We start from the raw sequence: 15871 nt of genomic DNA, 5'->3' as shown, positions 1-15871 counted from the left end.
TGGAAGAAAACTCTTCATTTCACACTGACAGTCATTAAAGCTGCTGTCAGAGTACCCCACCACTCACACCACCACCATTCTTTACTGAAAATGTGTCAGCGTTACTAAAGGGCAGCAGAGACAACAAATATGACTAGTATTAATTCATGATCTGATTTTAAATAAACCCAATGAATGTAAACTTAACAGCCATTATCTGAAGAGTTGCATAAAACAATCTGAATATATTTAAGGTTACTGTTTGTGTTACTCCAAGAAAACTTGCAAGGGTAAACACATCACAAACTAAAATACTTCACAAAATTGCTTTCATGAATTTCTAAGAAAGCTCTTAAAGAGCAAGTCTAGCAGAGGGCCACCAAGCTAGTAAAGGAGCTAGGCATACCAAGAAGCACATGACATACCAGGAGAGGCCGAGAGAGCTGGCCTTTTTCAGCCTGGAGAAGAGAAGGGGAAGGGGAGACCTTGTTGCTGTCTACAACAGCCTGATCAAGGACACAGAAAAGACAGAGCCAGACCCTTTTTGGAGTGCACTGCAATGGGACAAGAGACAGCAAACACAAGCTGGAATTGGGGAAATTGGATTTTCTTTTTGATTTATTCATTTATTACCATGAGGGTGGACTGAACAAGTGCCCTGGAGCAGTGTTGAACTAGAAACCTTCAAAGGTCCCTTCTAACCTAAAATCTAGGATTTTATGAAATTTAAAGAAAAGCTGAGTCTAGATTACAGTATTTCCTGCTTCACGGCATTTAATCAGACAACTAAAGAAACTACTCCAAATATTGACACAGTAAGCATATCCAGCCCAGTAATCTAAAAAAAAAAAAAAAAAAAAGAAAAGCTTCTTAAAAACCGTGATGGAATCTGGCACAGTATGAATGCTCAACCTGGCAAAGGAAAATAGTGCTAATTTCTGGTTGACATTAACCTTCATTATTTTAGTAAGAAAATACTACATGTCAAGAATAATTAAATGTTGCATGGCTAGTTTCAATTTGCTGGAAAAAAAGCCTTTATAAAGCTTAAAGCTTTTCGATTGACTATTCTGGGAAAGTGAAGATATTGATGTAGACATTGAACAGATCTTTTTTTAATGAGACTTTTTCATTTTTGGGAAAATGGAGTTATTTATCAACACAAATGTAAGATTTTAGAGTGAATATGTTTTTAAAGGACATTTTATCTAAATAATACTATGTGGCTTAAACTGCATACACCAAAGTGAAATGAGAGGAGGACATTTCGGAAGCAATGCAGTAACAGGAAAAAGAAGGCTGCAACAAATGCTTTGGGCTTGGTACAAACAATTCAAACATAACAACAAGATAATCCCATCTTTTAATTCCTTTCTGTAATCAAATAAATGGTAACTAAAACTAGAATGCACTTCCATTTTATCTAAATACTTCTTAGGAAGCAGAAAAGAAATAACAAGAAAAGATATAATAATTGTATCTTTAAAAATAAAATATCTGTTACAGTAAGAAACCAGAATGACTCAAGAAGGCAATGATTGGAAAAGTGGTGGAAATACCACCTTGGACACTGGCTTTGTTCCTCTGCAAGAGGAGCACACTGCAAACAGAAGTGATCCAGGTTCTCGGCACAACCATTACCTCCCTCAATTTTATCTTCTCACCATCTTTCAAGCCTTCTTTACTTCTACTTTAAGAATAAAAATTTTAAACAGAATCTAAAAAACAACCCCAGCAGGAATTAGTAATCACTTCTAAAGAACAGTATTTATTTTGTTACTAATAGCATACTTTGTTATTAAATAAGGTAGTCTGAGAAGAAATGGAAAACTCAAACCAGCTTAATCTGAAGTACTGTCTTCTTTTTTTCATGCAAATACAGAAAAGGGGGGAAAAAATAACATGCTTCTCATTTATTTTTCACATTGTTTCACCATTCTTAGAATATTTGCTATTAAAAAAATCTACTTTCTCCTTTTAGAAAAAAATACATTATAATGGATGATTAAACAACTTATGAAGTAAAGTCTTCATCTCAAACATGTAAATTTACATAAATTATAGATTTAGAAAGAATGTTAAATAAACTTCAAACCCCATTAAATGTTCTTCAAAGCCCATATGGAACTTTGAGAAAAAAGTAGCAGATGATAATACATTTAACTAGCTGCTACAATATAAGAGAAATTGTGAAACCTTTTTTTGGCAAAACTATTAGTGATTGACTAGTAACCTGTTAGAATTCTACTTGTTTTAAAGCCAACATAAAATTACTCTTTGATCAATTACACATGAAGTGCAGATACCCTTGGGTATGCACAGATACACCATGCCCTCACATATGCACTTTTGCAATGGTTCACAATTCAGTACCTGAGAATGATCATTAAAGGCAGAAAAAATGCTTCATTTTACCTGCTCAGTAGTTTTAGAAGCCTACAGTAATTTTCCATTGCCAAAGTAATTTCTGGACTAAAAATATTGAGTCTGTGACCTGAATGATCTTTCCTTTAGGCAATAACATGCCTCTCCAGTTTATATACAAGCATAGATAGAAATCAAATATGCCACAAATAAATTAACATTTATACTTAAAGAAGAAGCTAGTTTATTCAGACATTAATTGGTGAATAAATTTTTTGCATTTTCCATGCATACCAAAGTTTTTGCACACACTTCAAAAGTAGCGGACAAAGGAGAAAATAACTCCTTACGGTATTTGCTTTAAAAAAATATTTCTTCTAGTGGGCCTGCTTGTTCACAAAACCTATTTAGAGGGCTAATCATTTTCCAGATAAACAAAAGAAAGTTCACAAGCTTAAAGGGCTATTAAACTTACAGGAGCTGCAGGGAAGCTGGATGAAAGCTCATATGGTTCCTCTGAGATCCAATGGCCCAATTCCAAAGACCACAGAACCTAAAATAAATTAAGCAGTAAGTAGAACTCTTATAATTTCTAAAATAGCAAACTCTTTGAATATGTAAGTAGAAGTAATAGTGCAGTTGCAATAGTTTGTTTGATATTTCATTTACCCAAACAAAATGATTTGCTGAAAAATCAATCAGAAAGACACAAATTCTACAACTAAAACAAATCATTAAAACACCAAAATCATATTTCTATGTATAGCTACATTAAATTTTAAAACCTTGTGAGGACATTATAAAAGTCAACTTTTTGCATCACGGTGCATAAAATTAAAGATTTGAAAAGGGAAGTTGTACATCAGTTCTGTTCTCTTGGTTCAGTTAATCATTGAACTTCATGAAGTTCCTGTTAGTCCATCTCTCCAGCCTATCAAGGTCCCTCTGAATGGGAACACCCATCTGGTGTATCAAACACTTCTCACAGTTTTGTAACATCTGCAAACTTTCTGAAGGGTCCACTCTTCCCCATCATCCAGATCATAAATGAAGATGTTAATATTGGACCAGTATCAACCCCTACTACTGACTGCAATTATGCAACTATTGTATATAATCCACATTACATATATAAATCAGCCTGCAAAGAAGAAAAGCTCAATTTCATTCTCTTTGGTATCCTCTGTCAATGTCTCATTCTAGAGCATAAAAAAGATTGCTAACAGTGCAGAATACTGACTGTCTGGAAAATACATGATCATTTGTGTTCAAATGATCAGTTATGAACCTTGGAGAGCAGCAATCCTAACACTTTGGACTACTTTAAGACTTATGTTCCCATCAGGGCCATCACAAAATGGTTAACAAAAAAGAGCCTACCTGAAATGGCTGAATTTTCAGTTTCTGAAATATTTTTAATTTATTTTTTTTTGGTAAAACTTTCCCAAAATTACTCCATCCACAATTTTTCCTGGGTTGATTTTCTAAACTATTCTTCAAAACAATTTATCATTATAAGTTGCAGTTAGTAGACAATGATATAAAAAGCCTCACAAAGAGTGTTCATAGACTATTCCTCAAGTGGTAATAGTGCTATCTTTATGGGAAAATGGACGAAGACTGAAGTTCCTACCATGGCTCTGCTCTTGAGTTGTATAAAGGGCGTTTTCCTAATTTCTAGATAGCCTAAATTCTGAAGCACACTTTGATGGAAGAGAAGTTCATTTTTCTCATTGGCTTCATCACTGTAAGCGGAGCCATAAAGCTTCTTATATAGGTAAAAGACTGGTAAGTTCTTTGCCAAGTTTGTCCACTTCACACAATTCAACAACTTTCCCCTTTTACAGATATTTGAGCTTCACAACATTCTTCCTGTAGTTGCCATTTGCCATGCCTTAAATATGAGTCAAAAAAAGCATTGTTACCTTCTAGTGAGAAACAGCACGATTCATACATGCAACCTTAAAAACCACAGCAACCTCCCACTACCCTGCTGCTCCTACAGCAGCAGGCAGTATTAAGTGAACAAGAAGTGTAGATATACCCCCAAAATGTGATATATGGAATTTATTAGAAAGTAAATCCCATGTTTAGCATAATTCTATCTCTGGCAGTCAAAAATTCTCTAAATAGTTCTCTAGCCATGTCAAATAGATGTTGTCTGTTTCTTACTGTTAGCACAGCCATGAACCATTAAACTCTTGTCATTATTCACCATAGAACAAGCTGAATTTCATCACTGCGTGAAATGATTCCCATGCCTGATTCACATTCAAGTGAAATATTCTGTATTTTTTTATTATTTTGGAAGATGCCATATCCATATATTATTTGTTTTAATTTAAATCCATATATTATTTGTTTTAATTTAAATTATAAAAGTTTACCTCATACAATTTGGGAAGTAGTGCTATGAAATGTTCCCCTTAAGACAAAAATTGGCATAATAGAGATCAAGCATGATAAAGTTATCCTTTACAATGTTACAGCTCACTAACAAAACAAGATCCTAAACTGAACAGACTGATTATAAACTAGTAATGTAAATCTTATAAAATGGCCTAATTGCATGTAGGAAAATAACTTTCTGTAGAGCTCTTTTACCCCAAATCTGTTGCTACAAGAAGTAAATTGCATACTGAATTTAGAAATTAGTTTTATCAAAAACGAGTTCTATATTCTTTAGTCCAAAGTAGCTTATGCTTGACAACTTTCAGGAGAACTAGCAACCTTGTGTATGAACTGCTACAAAGCTAGTGCTTTGCGTGATGTGCAAGTGGTGTTTTACTTATGAGGGGAGGTGGCCAATTTTGCAAGCTATTGGAAATTTAGAGTGACCTTTTTGGTTGATAATGAAAAACAGCACATCTTCAAACTTATTGTTGAACTTTATTACAAAAATCCAAAGACTATTACGTTTACTTTTAGAAAATGCACAACCAAAATGCAACAGCTGTATAAAAGATAAAATAATTTCTATAGTTGTCATATCATACAAACCCCAAAATAAGAGTTAAGCAGATTAATAAATCAATTACCTTTAAAAATATTCAAAACAATATTGCATTGCTGTGTTTAGCCAAGAAAAGTATAGTAATGTCTTAAAAACATACACTTAATACTGCAACCTAGGATTTTTTCCAAATTTTTACAAATTTTAAGGTGGTGCCTGCATATACTTTTGCAGTTACTTTTTACAATTTACAATAAGAATATTGAAAACTGTTATCTTTATACTTATAGCTGTATATATTTATTGCAAATAAAAGAAACTTCTTAATCCAAGCCATTTCTCTTCTAATCACAGTATAAATCAGCTTTAAATGAACCAAGAAAATTGTTAACTTCTATTACAATTCTTAAAGACATGCTGCATGAAAATAAGTTCTTCATAAATAACCTTGAGCAGAAACAGATGTACCATGCTGTATACTGTGTACACCATGTCCTTACAGTGCCAAAATGATGTTTGTACCAAGAGTAACTGGCAAACCACCAAACAGATTAAAACATAAACCCGAAATATTAGTTATGATTAAGTAATCCCATTTCATTTTGCAGGCCCATTTCACAGTAACAAACTCTGTCAATCCTGTAGTATTCACAGAATTTTGTTTAGAAATGAATTTTGTTTATCTTAACAAAAGATGGATTAATGCTTGTCTATCATGGTTCTGGAATTGAGTACAAAGGCATCATATCTACTTTCCTAGATAAAAAGAAAATTAGATAAAGAGTTCATGAACAGGTCCTGCAGTAAATAATTAGGTCACCACTCACTAAAACATTGGGTTTTCATGAACGCAAAGGCAAGAGCTCTCCATTCTAAGTCATCGAGAGCTTGCTTCTGACTTTGGCAGAGACAAATTTTCAACCAGTACACTTTCATAGCAACACTAAAAAAATGCTTCAAACTCATTTAGGACAAAACCAAGTTATGAATTGCAATATTATTCTTGAGTAAATTACTTTTTCTTGTTAAGTCAGTAATAGCTTCATATTCAACAGTTCCTTAGAATGGAAAAGGACTAAGAAAAGCCAAAATACTTCAGAATATAAAAGTGTTTATGTTAAGAAGAAAAAGTTACCTAGAAGTTTTCAAGTGTGCAGTTACAAAAGATTTGTAACTGGACTTGTGCAAAGCATTTGACTCTGTCCTGCGTGATATCCTTGTCTCTGAATTGGAGAGGCATGGATTTGACAGATGGACCATTCAGTGGATAAGGAATTGGCTGGATGGTTGTAGTCAAAGAGTTGCAGTCAACGGCTTGATGTCCAAGTGGAGACCAGTGATGAGTGGTGTTCCTCAGTGGTCAGTACTGGGACCGATGCTGTTTAACATCTTTGTGAGCAACATGGACAGCGGGATTGAGTGCGACCTCAGCAAGTTTGCCAACGACGCCAAACTGTGTGATGCGGTCGACATGCTGGAGGGAAGGGATGCCATCCAGAGGGACCATGACAGGCTTGAGAGGTGGACCCATGCAAACCTCATGAAGTTCAACAAGGCCAAGGGCAAGGTCCTGCACCTGGGTTTGGGCACCCCCCAGTATCAACAGAGGATGGGGGATGAAAGGATTGAGAGCAGCCCTGAGGAGAAGAACTTGGAGGTACTGGTGGATGAAAAGCTGGAGATGAACCAGTAATGTGCGCTGGCAACCCAGAAGGCCAACCGTACTCTGGGCTGCATCGGGAGAAGCGTGGCCAGCAGGTCGAGGGAGGTGATTCTGCCCCTCTACTCTGCTCTGGTGAGACCTCACCTGGAGCCCTGCATCCAGCTCTGGGGCCCTAAAATGATCTGAGGGCTGGAGCACCTCTAATATGAGGACAGGTTGAGGGAGTTGGGCTTATTCAGCCTGGAGAAGAGAAGGCGGCAGGGAGATCTGATTGCGGCCTTTCAGTACTTAAAGAGGGCCTATAGGAAAGATGGGGAAAATCTTTTTAGTAGAGCCAGCTGTGACAGGACAAGGGGTAATGGTTTTAAACTAAAACAGGGTAGGTTTAGACTGGATATAAGGAAGAAATTCTTTACAATGAGGGTGGTGAAACATTGGAACGGGTTGCCCAGAGAGGTAGTGGAGGCCCCATCCCTGGAAACATTCAAGGCCAGGTTGGACGGGGCTCTGAGCAACCTGATCAAGTTAGCGGTGTCCCTGCTCACTGCAGGGGGGTTGGACTAGATGACCTCTAGGGGTCCCTTCCAACCCAAAACATTCTATGATTCTATGAAAATCCAGCTAATAACACTAAGATATTAAGAATGTGTCAGATTCTAGTACAATGCAGTCTTGCTGGTTGTGGAGGACCCAAGAAAGGAAGATATAGGGGGGGAAGAGGAGAGGGTGAAAAACATAGTTTTTCTGTGGGCTTCTTACAACCATAAAGAATGTTTTCCTTCAGCTTTGAACTCTAGAATCAAGTTGATCAATCTTCTATTACGCCATCCTCAAGTATGGACTATTTTATCTAATTCAGTAGCAGGCAACCTGTACGGTACGGACCTCCAACAAGTGTCCTGCAGGTTATACAGCTTTAAGTTTAGCCTTGTTGCAAAGTTTTCCTTTGCTATGTTCTTTTATTCACACTATATAAGAAAATTTATTTCAAACATCACATTTTCAAGGGTCTGAAAACACATTGTTTGACTAGTCATTATTTAAGGTTTCTTACCCATCCAGCTAGCACACTGAATGATCTTATGGTATTTGTACTTTAATAACTCATCTTGAAATATGTAAACGGAGTGCTATGAAGATTAAATGTCTGATGGCGTATCTGATATTTCTCCAAAATCCATCTTTAAAAAGAACATTTTAAATTTTTCTCAGAAGAAGAAAAGAATATTGCAGCCTAAATTATCTCTCCATGTTACAAGTCAAAAGGCAGAGGTAAATAGTATTTCAGCTTCGAAATATGTTGAGAAACATTTTCCAAAAGACAATCATCACTGCTCAAATTTAATACCTTGTTTAAAAGGTACTACTGATTTCTCCAGACTGATTGATTATTTTAATTAACCAGTTTGAAATATTCTACCAATGAAAGTACTTATGGTAGGGTTGACGACAGTATAAAAAGACATTTAAAGGATTCAGTATTGTGCATTAATAAAAGGAAAAGATTATTTTGCTTAAATGAAATTCTCCTGAGTAATTTTCTACAGAATTCCTCATGATGACTAAGGAAAGCCTCAGCTTTCTCTTCTTTAGTTAAAGTATTCAGTTAATGAATTTAGGTAGAAAGATGGCAAAATTGTGCCAGTGACACAATTAGAAATAAGACACTAATGTTCTTAGGTGATAAGATGCATAGATTTAACGAGGTTAAGAAATTTTTTTTTAAAAGTTCAAAGCTGTATTTTCTTTCACTGAAATAAATGACTTACTTGAGGGATTTATGGACAAAGTTGTACCCAGCCTCAGTAAAAGATTTAAGTGCAGTTCTAAGAAAATTAAAAATAGCAATATTCACAGATAAGCAGGTATTATAAGATTGAACAAATTTGTGATTTGAAGAACTGAATTCTGAAGTTTTTCTCTACTTCCTTCTCATGCAGCTCTCCTAGTAACCTTAGAACTTTTTCTAAATAGCAGCTCAATAAAATGAGTGAAGACAGCTTCAGCATTTGATCCAATAATACTGACAGGAACAAACTAATCCTTGGAACAATTCCATTTAACTTATTGATATTATATGAGGGATATAGATGATCCTGTGATGAGTCTAAAAGGTAGACTGTAAGACAGCAGAAGAAAATTTAGTATTGCTACTAGTCCATACTGGTCTATGAAGAGCATGTGTTGATGTTTTTACCACAGAAGCACAGTGCATAAAATGGGCAATGAAATTCCAGGACAGCAATTGCTAGAATACTGATTATCCAAATACTGCCTTACGCACAAAGATAGGGAACTATTTTACTGGATTTTTGTAGTAGTTATCTACATCTTTGGCTACTTAGTAGTTATTTGAAGCTTTTTCTCAGGGAAACATATAGCTTTCATGTTTGACTACCCTGTTATGAGAAAGTAACTTACAGCAAATATGTTGTTACTTGTTTAAAACTTTATACAAAGCTAAGTGTGGGACAGATATTTCAATTGCATTTAATTCATAGACACATAGAATCACATAATAGTTGAGGCTGGAATGGACTTTGGAGATTGTCTTCTCCAAACCCCCTGCTCAAATATGTTCCTCGTTATTCAGCCAAGGATGCTATTGGGTTTTTTTGCCACAAAGGCACATTACTGGATCATTAGAGTGACCAAAGATGCAATCCCCTTTATTCCAAGGGAAATTAATCACCAAGAACTTCTGAAAACTCCCAAGTATACCATAACAGCTCCTTCAGAGAACTACATGTATATCATGTCGTACAAGCTTCACACTGGTAAGTGCCAGACAGCTTCAAAACAAAAAGGCAACAGGAGTTTATTTTGTTTTCAGCCCAACAACTAAATTTTAAAGTACTTATAAGAAAAAGGAAACCAAGAATTTTATTCTACAACCCTTTTCTGTATAAGATGAAGAGCTATTTCCATATAAATTTCAACAGCTATGTTTTATAACTCTGGAAACATGAGGAAAGCTGAAAAACTGTCATCTGCAATGTCAGATTGAGTGGTTAATCTCTACTACTACAGTGAGCAATAGAGGTGGTTTAACCCTGGGCTGACAGGTAAGCTCCTCACCTGGTTACTACTCACTCCCCGCCCAAGCAGGATGGGGGAGAGAATTGGAAGGACAAAAGTGAGAAAAAAACCCCAACCACCTTGTGGGTTAATATAAAGACAGTTAATAAGTGAAGGGGGGAAAAAAAAAGTTTAAAAACCTCGAATGATGTCAAAGTAATCATTTCCACCAGCAGATCGATGCCCAGCCAGCCTCTGAGCAATGGCTGCTTTGGAAAAACCCCTTCCAGTTTTATAACTGAGCGTGATGACATATGATGTGGAAAATCTCTTTGATCAGTTGGGGTCAGTTGTCCCAGCTGAGTCTCCTCCCAATTTCTTGTGCACCCCCAGCCTACTTGTTGCGGGGGGGGCACTAACTGAAAACCAGAGAACACCTTGATGCTGTGTAAGCACTGTTGAACAACAGCTAAAACACTGGTGGGTTATCACCACTGTTTTGGTCACAAGTCTAAAACAAAGCACCATACAGGCTACAATGAAGAAAATTAACTCCATCCCAGCCGGACACAGTACAGCAATTCATTATTATCTTGTCTTTACGGTAACAGTCCGGTAACTTTATATGGTAGTCCACAAGAAATTTTGAGGATACAGAGTGACTATTTGATCTGGATGTCTGCGAATCATTTCTGTAAATTACAAAGTCTCCAAACTACTCATCTACAAATAGCTTTCCTTAAGTTTTTTTTCTATTTTACAGTTTTCCCACTATGCAGCAAAATATCTAACAATTCCCCTTTATTTTTACCAATGCTGAACACAATACATGTTTCAGAACACAGTAGAAATATATTAAATCAGTATATAAAAAAATCAATCTGAACAATATGACTTGGCTAATGTTGAGCAGAAATGTTTAGCCTTTAATCTGTCCAAAAATAATACATGTGACATGAATTTCTCATCCATGAGATAAGACTCCATGCATTTCTAAAATACTTGCTGAGGTACAATACAGGAATACTTAGGTTAGATGAAGTACTGAAAAACTAAGTCATGGTAACAGAGCGTCACACAAACAAACTTCCTCCAACTGCGCTAGCTCTCAGTAAGCCTGAATATCTGAACGTTGCACCCCTGTACATATCAACCATATAACAATGTTTGTGTCCATGCTATTTCAGCTATACAAAAGAAGTTTAATCTATTCTGCAGTAAAATTTAAAAATGTTTCTTACCCATTCATAGGAAACAATCCAACACCCACGAGCAATTCCCAGCATAACATTCAAGGTACGACGAGGACTCCCTGTAACTACATGACTTGTTGTTTCACATACATCATCTGAGAACAAGAAGTGTCCAAGTTTGTTCACCACCTGAATTACTGTATTTTGTTTCCTAAAAAGAAGGAAAAAAAACCCCAACATTCAGTGTTGAATGGATATGCAGAATTATAAAAGCATATACACACACCAAAAATTAACTCAAACTCACCTCTTTTCTTTCCTCACTAATCATTTCTTATCCTTTTCTCACTGATCCTCCACCCATTTGCTAGCCCTAAATTCATTAGCCTTCCCAGAGTCCAAACAGACCCTTTTCTGTCATCTTACAATCATATCTACTTGCACATCAAAGCTCTTTTGTCCCCCACATCTATCTTGTCTGTTTAAATAGAAGCTTTTGAGTCAGGAATTATCTTTGTGGGGTTTTTTGTGTAACTGTTTGTGTACAATGCCTAGTACAACAGGGCCTCATTCTTGTTTGCTTTTGTAGTACTATCAGAAAAGTACTACCAGGAAATGTAAACATTCAGACACAGCACTCTTAAGAGGTTTTCATTAGGAAGGACCAGATTTTCAGCATCTGAATAAATTGCTGTCTAAATTTAGAGAGAAGTCCTAAAGTTCTGGCTTGCTACCTATACATCTGAGCCAATGTTTCAAATAAAAATTCACTTATCCTTAAATACAATTATAATTAAATATAAAATCCAGAATGGCCACCTATAACTGGAATTCTAATTGGAATTCTCTACATAGCTACACTGAAGCACACAAATATATAATTGTGAAAACAGTGAGATCTTGGTATCACTAGAGAAAAGCTGTTGCATGAGAACAATTTACTGTTCTTACTAATGATTATTTTTATAAACACACTTAAGTCAAAACATGATATTGGATGCAGAGACACTTAAAAAAAAAATTTTTAAAAAAACCCAGACCAAGTCAAACCACTGACTTAACTGCCTCGCACCAGACACTAGTTAGTTGAATTCTGGCCTTGGCTGTATTGCCTTGAATGTTACTGGAATATTTACTATTTCCTTTTCATTTGATGAGTTTTAACTTGACATAGCCAACAAGGGACTGTTTTTGCAATGTTGCAACTCATAGGGGCTGGCCCTGCCTAGACTGCGTGCTCAGGTGACCCATTTCCATGCTCTACGAGAAGCTTTTCTTCTTTCTTGTGACTACACAAAATTCCTTACAATAAGAGGGAATAAGTCCTGTTGTCCAAGAATTGAATCTAAGATATCTTATAAACTACAATGGAAACTCACTAGTTTATACTTCAGTCAGCTGCAAAAACTGACAGATGCAAATTTACAGTAAAATTTCACTGAATTTGTGATTCAGAAAAACAGGGAGCTGCTGGCAGTGAATCAGAAAGCAGCACTTAATGTAATTTCAAAACAGTGCCATTAAACCACTGAACTCATGATCTTTAAATTTAAAGTGTAATGAACTACTTTTGAGGCTGTAGCTACTGGGTAGCAGAATTGGCTTTTGGTCACTGGGTTGTAGACTTTGGAGGACTGTTTTCTGTTCTTTTGTTCTTTCACAAGTGGTCCCTTTCTGTTCCCCCATTTACAGGTTGGTGAATGCCCACAACTGTAGGAAGCCAAAAGCACAATCTTGATGAAGTAGTTCTGAAGAAAAGCAATTGTTAACACCAGACATTTTTATTTAATAAAATAGTAATTGGCTAGTGGGAAAAATCAGCATTCAAGCAACATAAAAGTAATATATTAATGACCTCTTTTATTGAAAGCACTTTTCCCCCAGCTCTGCCAGCATTTGTTCTCTTCTTTTAGGCAGCTCACAGCCTCTTTTTTCCACTACTCCTATCTGCGCTGTAGCCATCATCTCTATCTCCCCCACTGAGATCCTGTATTGCATGACTTGCAACATGCATTTTACAGCCTTGGTATTACTAGTGTCCAGCCACATTAAATACAATAAAAGTATTAATTCTATTTTATGTTTCTGACATATATTAGTATACGTGTTAATAGCTATTGACAACCATTTACAAAGAACCTCTAAAAGGATAGCTATTAAGTGCTGTTTCTGAGTACTTATAGCTATGTAACTGTCAAGATTTAATTCCTTCAAACCCGAAACAGATTTGTGGGGAGTAGAAGTAACTTGAGCTTTGAAAAAGAATTCAAAAAACTGTAAGCAAGTGTAGTATAAAATATGGAATTGTGTTTTTGTTGGATGTTCTTTATGCTGTAAGACTTTTGAGAGAACGATAAGAGCATGCCAGAAAATTATTAACTCTCCCCCAAAATATGCAGTGGCAGCTGCTTCTAATGTTTTGAAACTAAGTGGTTAAAAAGCTTACAACTGATATTTCTTCAGCAACTATTTATATGAAAGAAAACATTTTGAACTGATGTTTCAGATTACAACTTTTTAAATAGAAATAATTAAAATGTGTGGGGGAAAAAAAGCTAAGTCTTGGGCTGAAAGTTCGAACCATTTACTACACAAAATTCCTTTTTTATGCTTCCTTCAGAAAAATTCAAAACTTGATTAAGATTTTAGTTTCACTGTTCTAAAGCCCTGTTGAGCTCACCTATGGAACAAATACTTCTGTGTGCACCATAGCAACACAAACATATATACATACTGTAGATAGCAACGACATATACATGTATGTACGTGTTTCTAGCTAGAATACAGAATGAAATAAAGTATTTTAACATATGGCCCAAAGATAAATTTCGTTTTATATAGCCATGAAAAGATTATCAACATTCAAGCTTAAATGGTATGCTGACTAAAGAGTCAAAATGTTTAATACTTACTCAGGAGACATGCTCGTCATAACTAGTGTCCTTGTTGGCTAGAGATGTGAAAGAAACAAGAAAATGTCAAAAATCTGAAAAGTTTTCTCCTTTGAAAAGAACCTTAAATTAGAAACTGCTCCATTTAAAGGACTAAACAACATCAGAATTACAGTATCACCTGGGGCAGAGGCGGTACTAACACATATACTAGAAGTATTAAACTTTGAGGACAAGGAAGAAAGGAAACGCATCACATCCGGTATCAAAGCATCCAATATAGCAGAAGACAGGAATGTAAGTTTTCATTTGTAAAAACAAAAAACCAAAGGATTTCCAGTATGGGATGCCACAGAAAAAAGGACAGTATTTGTCTTCTGCATTTTCCTTCTGATCAGGTGGAAAGGAAAAGGCAGTTTACCTTCCACAAAGAAAACCTGTAACTTAAAGTTATTCCAGTTTCTTCCAAAACAAAGGCAGAAACTGGCTGAGATGCAGAAACAAGAGTATATTTATTTTAAAATTTAACTTTAATAATTTTATTTTTATTTTGATAGTGTAGCTTTTTTATTTTTTTGGTACAACTTCAGTATTTTAAGTCCAGGTTTTTAACTAACCATTCTTTCACTCTTAAATTTCTGTCTAGTGAATAAAAGTTGTCTGAGGAATATAACACACAAGGTATACTCAAAGAGAACAGCAATCCTTAAACGAGCAATCCTAGAACACCTTAAAAAGCACCCCCCCCTTGCCCTGCAATATCCTCCACAGCTTATGTGCAAAGTAGGAGAATTTACCCCATACAGACTTTAAATAAGCTTTTTAAGAATTAGTATTACAGAAATCAGAAGAGGAAGAAGTGTCCTTTGGTCATCAGCAGCGACCATAAAAGCCACCAGCACGCACAAAGGTAGGACAAGACATGAATTTTAGCAGCATCAGAGAAATACATAACTGAACTTAACATGGTCATCAAAAATATATGTAAGAAGAGGTTTTGAAAATCTTAGCTGAGAATTACTTGTAGTTACATGAACATGCACATATACATAAACATTTAACTTCGTAGAAAAAGTAAATCAACTGACTTTTATACAATGATTTCAAACAACTCCTCCTAATTTTCAAAATCAATGTATTATTTTCAAATTATTTTTCTAGATATCTACTGCTCCATAAGAAATAATCATTCCCATATTACCACAAGCAGTAAACTCCCAAAGTCTCTGCTAAAATTCAGTTTCCTTTGAGAAATGCATTGAGCTGAGACCAGAAAAATATTTTGAATTGGATTACAGCTGGTAGCACAGGCCAAAAAAAGACTTGAGGGCAACTCATTTTACCCAATAATGAATCACAGAACAGAAGAGAAAACATACTCTCATGCAAACCCCATCCATCCTCTCTTATCAGTACAGATCTGTTCTCCACTAAGCGTATAAGCAATTTGTCACATTTAAGAATGGAGTTCCTTGGAATTACCTCTGTAGTCTAATAGACTGTAGACTAATCCTGTGCACCATGACCGTTCATTATATGAACAATCTTTGCATAAATAAAACACAATTTAGATACCATTGACAAACTAGATATGAAAGATAAGAAAAGAAGTAGTCTTTTCACCATACACATAGTAATCTCATTCTGTGGTTGGGAAAACTTGAAAAACACAAACCCTAGATACTGTTTAGTCTTCAGAATCAACACAATGTAACATATTCAATATTTTTTGAAATTAATGATAGCATGTACTTAGATAACATTATATAAGCTATTGTCGTGGTTTAACCCGGCTGGCAACTAAGCACCA

At 35.6% G+C, this 15871-nt stretch overlaps 1 protein-coding gene across 1 annotated transcript in view; it reads right to left on the bottom strand.

Moving 5' to 3' along the window:
- MCPH1 (microcephalin 1) overlaps positions 1–15871 on the bottom strand; it is a 324796-nt gene that overhangs the window by 82912 nt on the left and 226013 nt on the right. Inside the window, exons 10-12 of the mRNA XM_035894170.1 lie at positions 14083–14120; positions 11219–11381; positions 2819–2896 (exon numbers count right to left, since the gene is read on the bottom strand). Of these exons, the coding sequence (XP_035750063.1) occupies positions 2819–2896; positions 11219–11381; positions 14083–14120 (279 nt within the window). The remainder of the gene's footprint in view (positions 1–2818; positions 2897–11218; positions 11382–14082; positions 14121–15871) is intronic.

Source organism: Egretta garzetta, unplaced genomic scaffold (genome assembly GCF_000687185.1).
Source record: "Egretta garzetta isolate BGI_Z169 unplaced genomic scaffold, ASM68718v1 scaffold415, whole genome shotgun sequence".
Lineage (NCBI taxonomy): Eukaryota > Metazoa > Chordata > Aves > Pelecaniformes > Ardeidae > Egretta > Egretta garzetta.
Note: the sequence above shows the minus strand (reverse complement) of the source record. Positions and strands in the feature narration are given on the sequence as shown.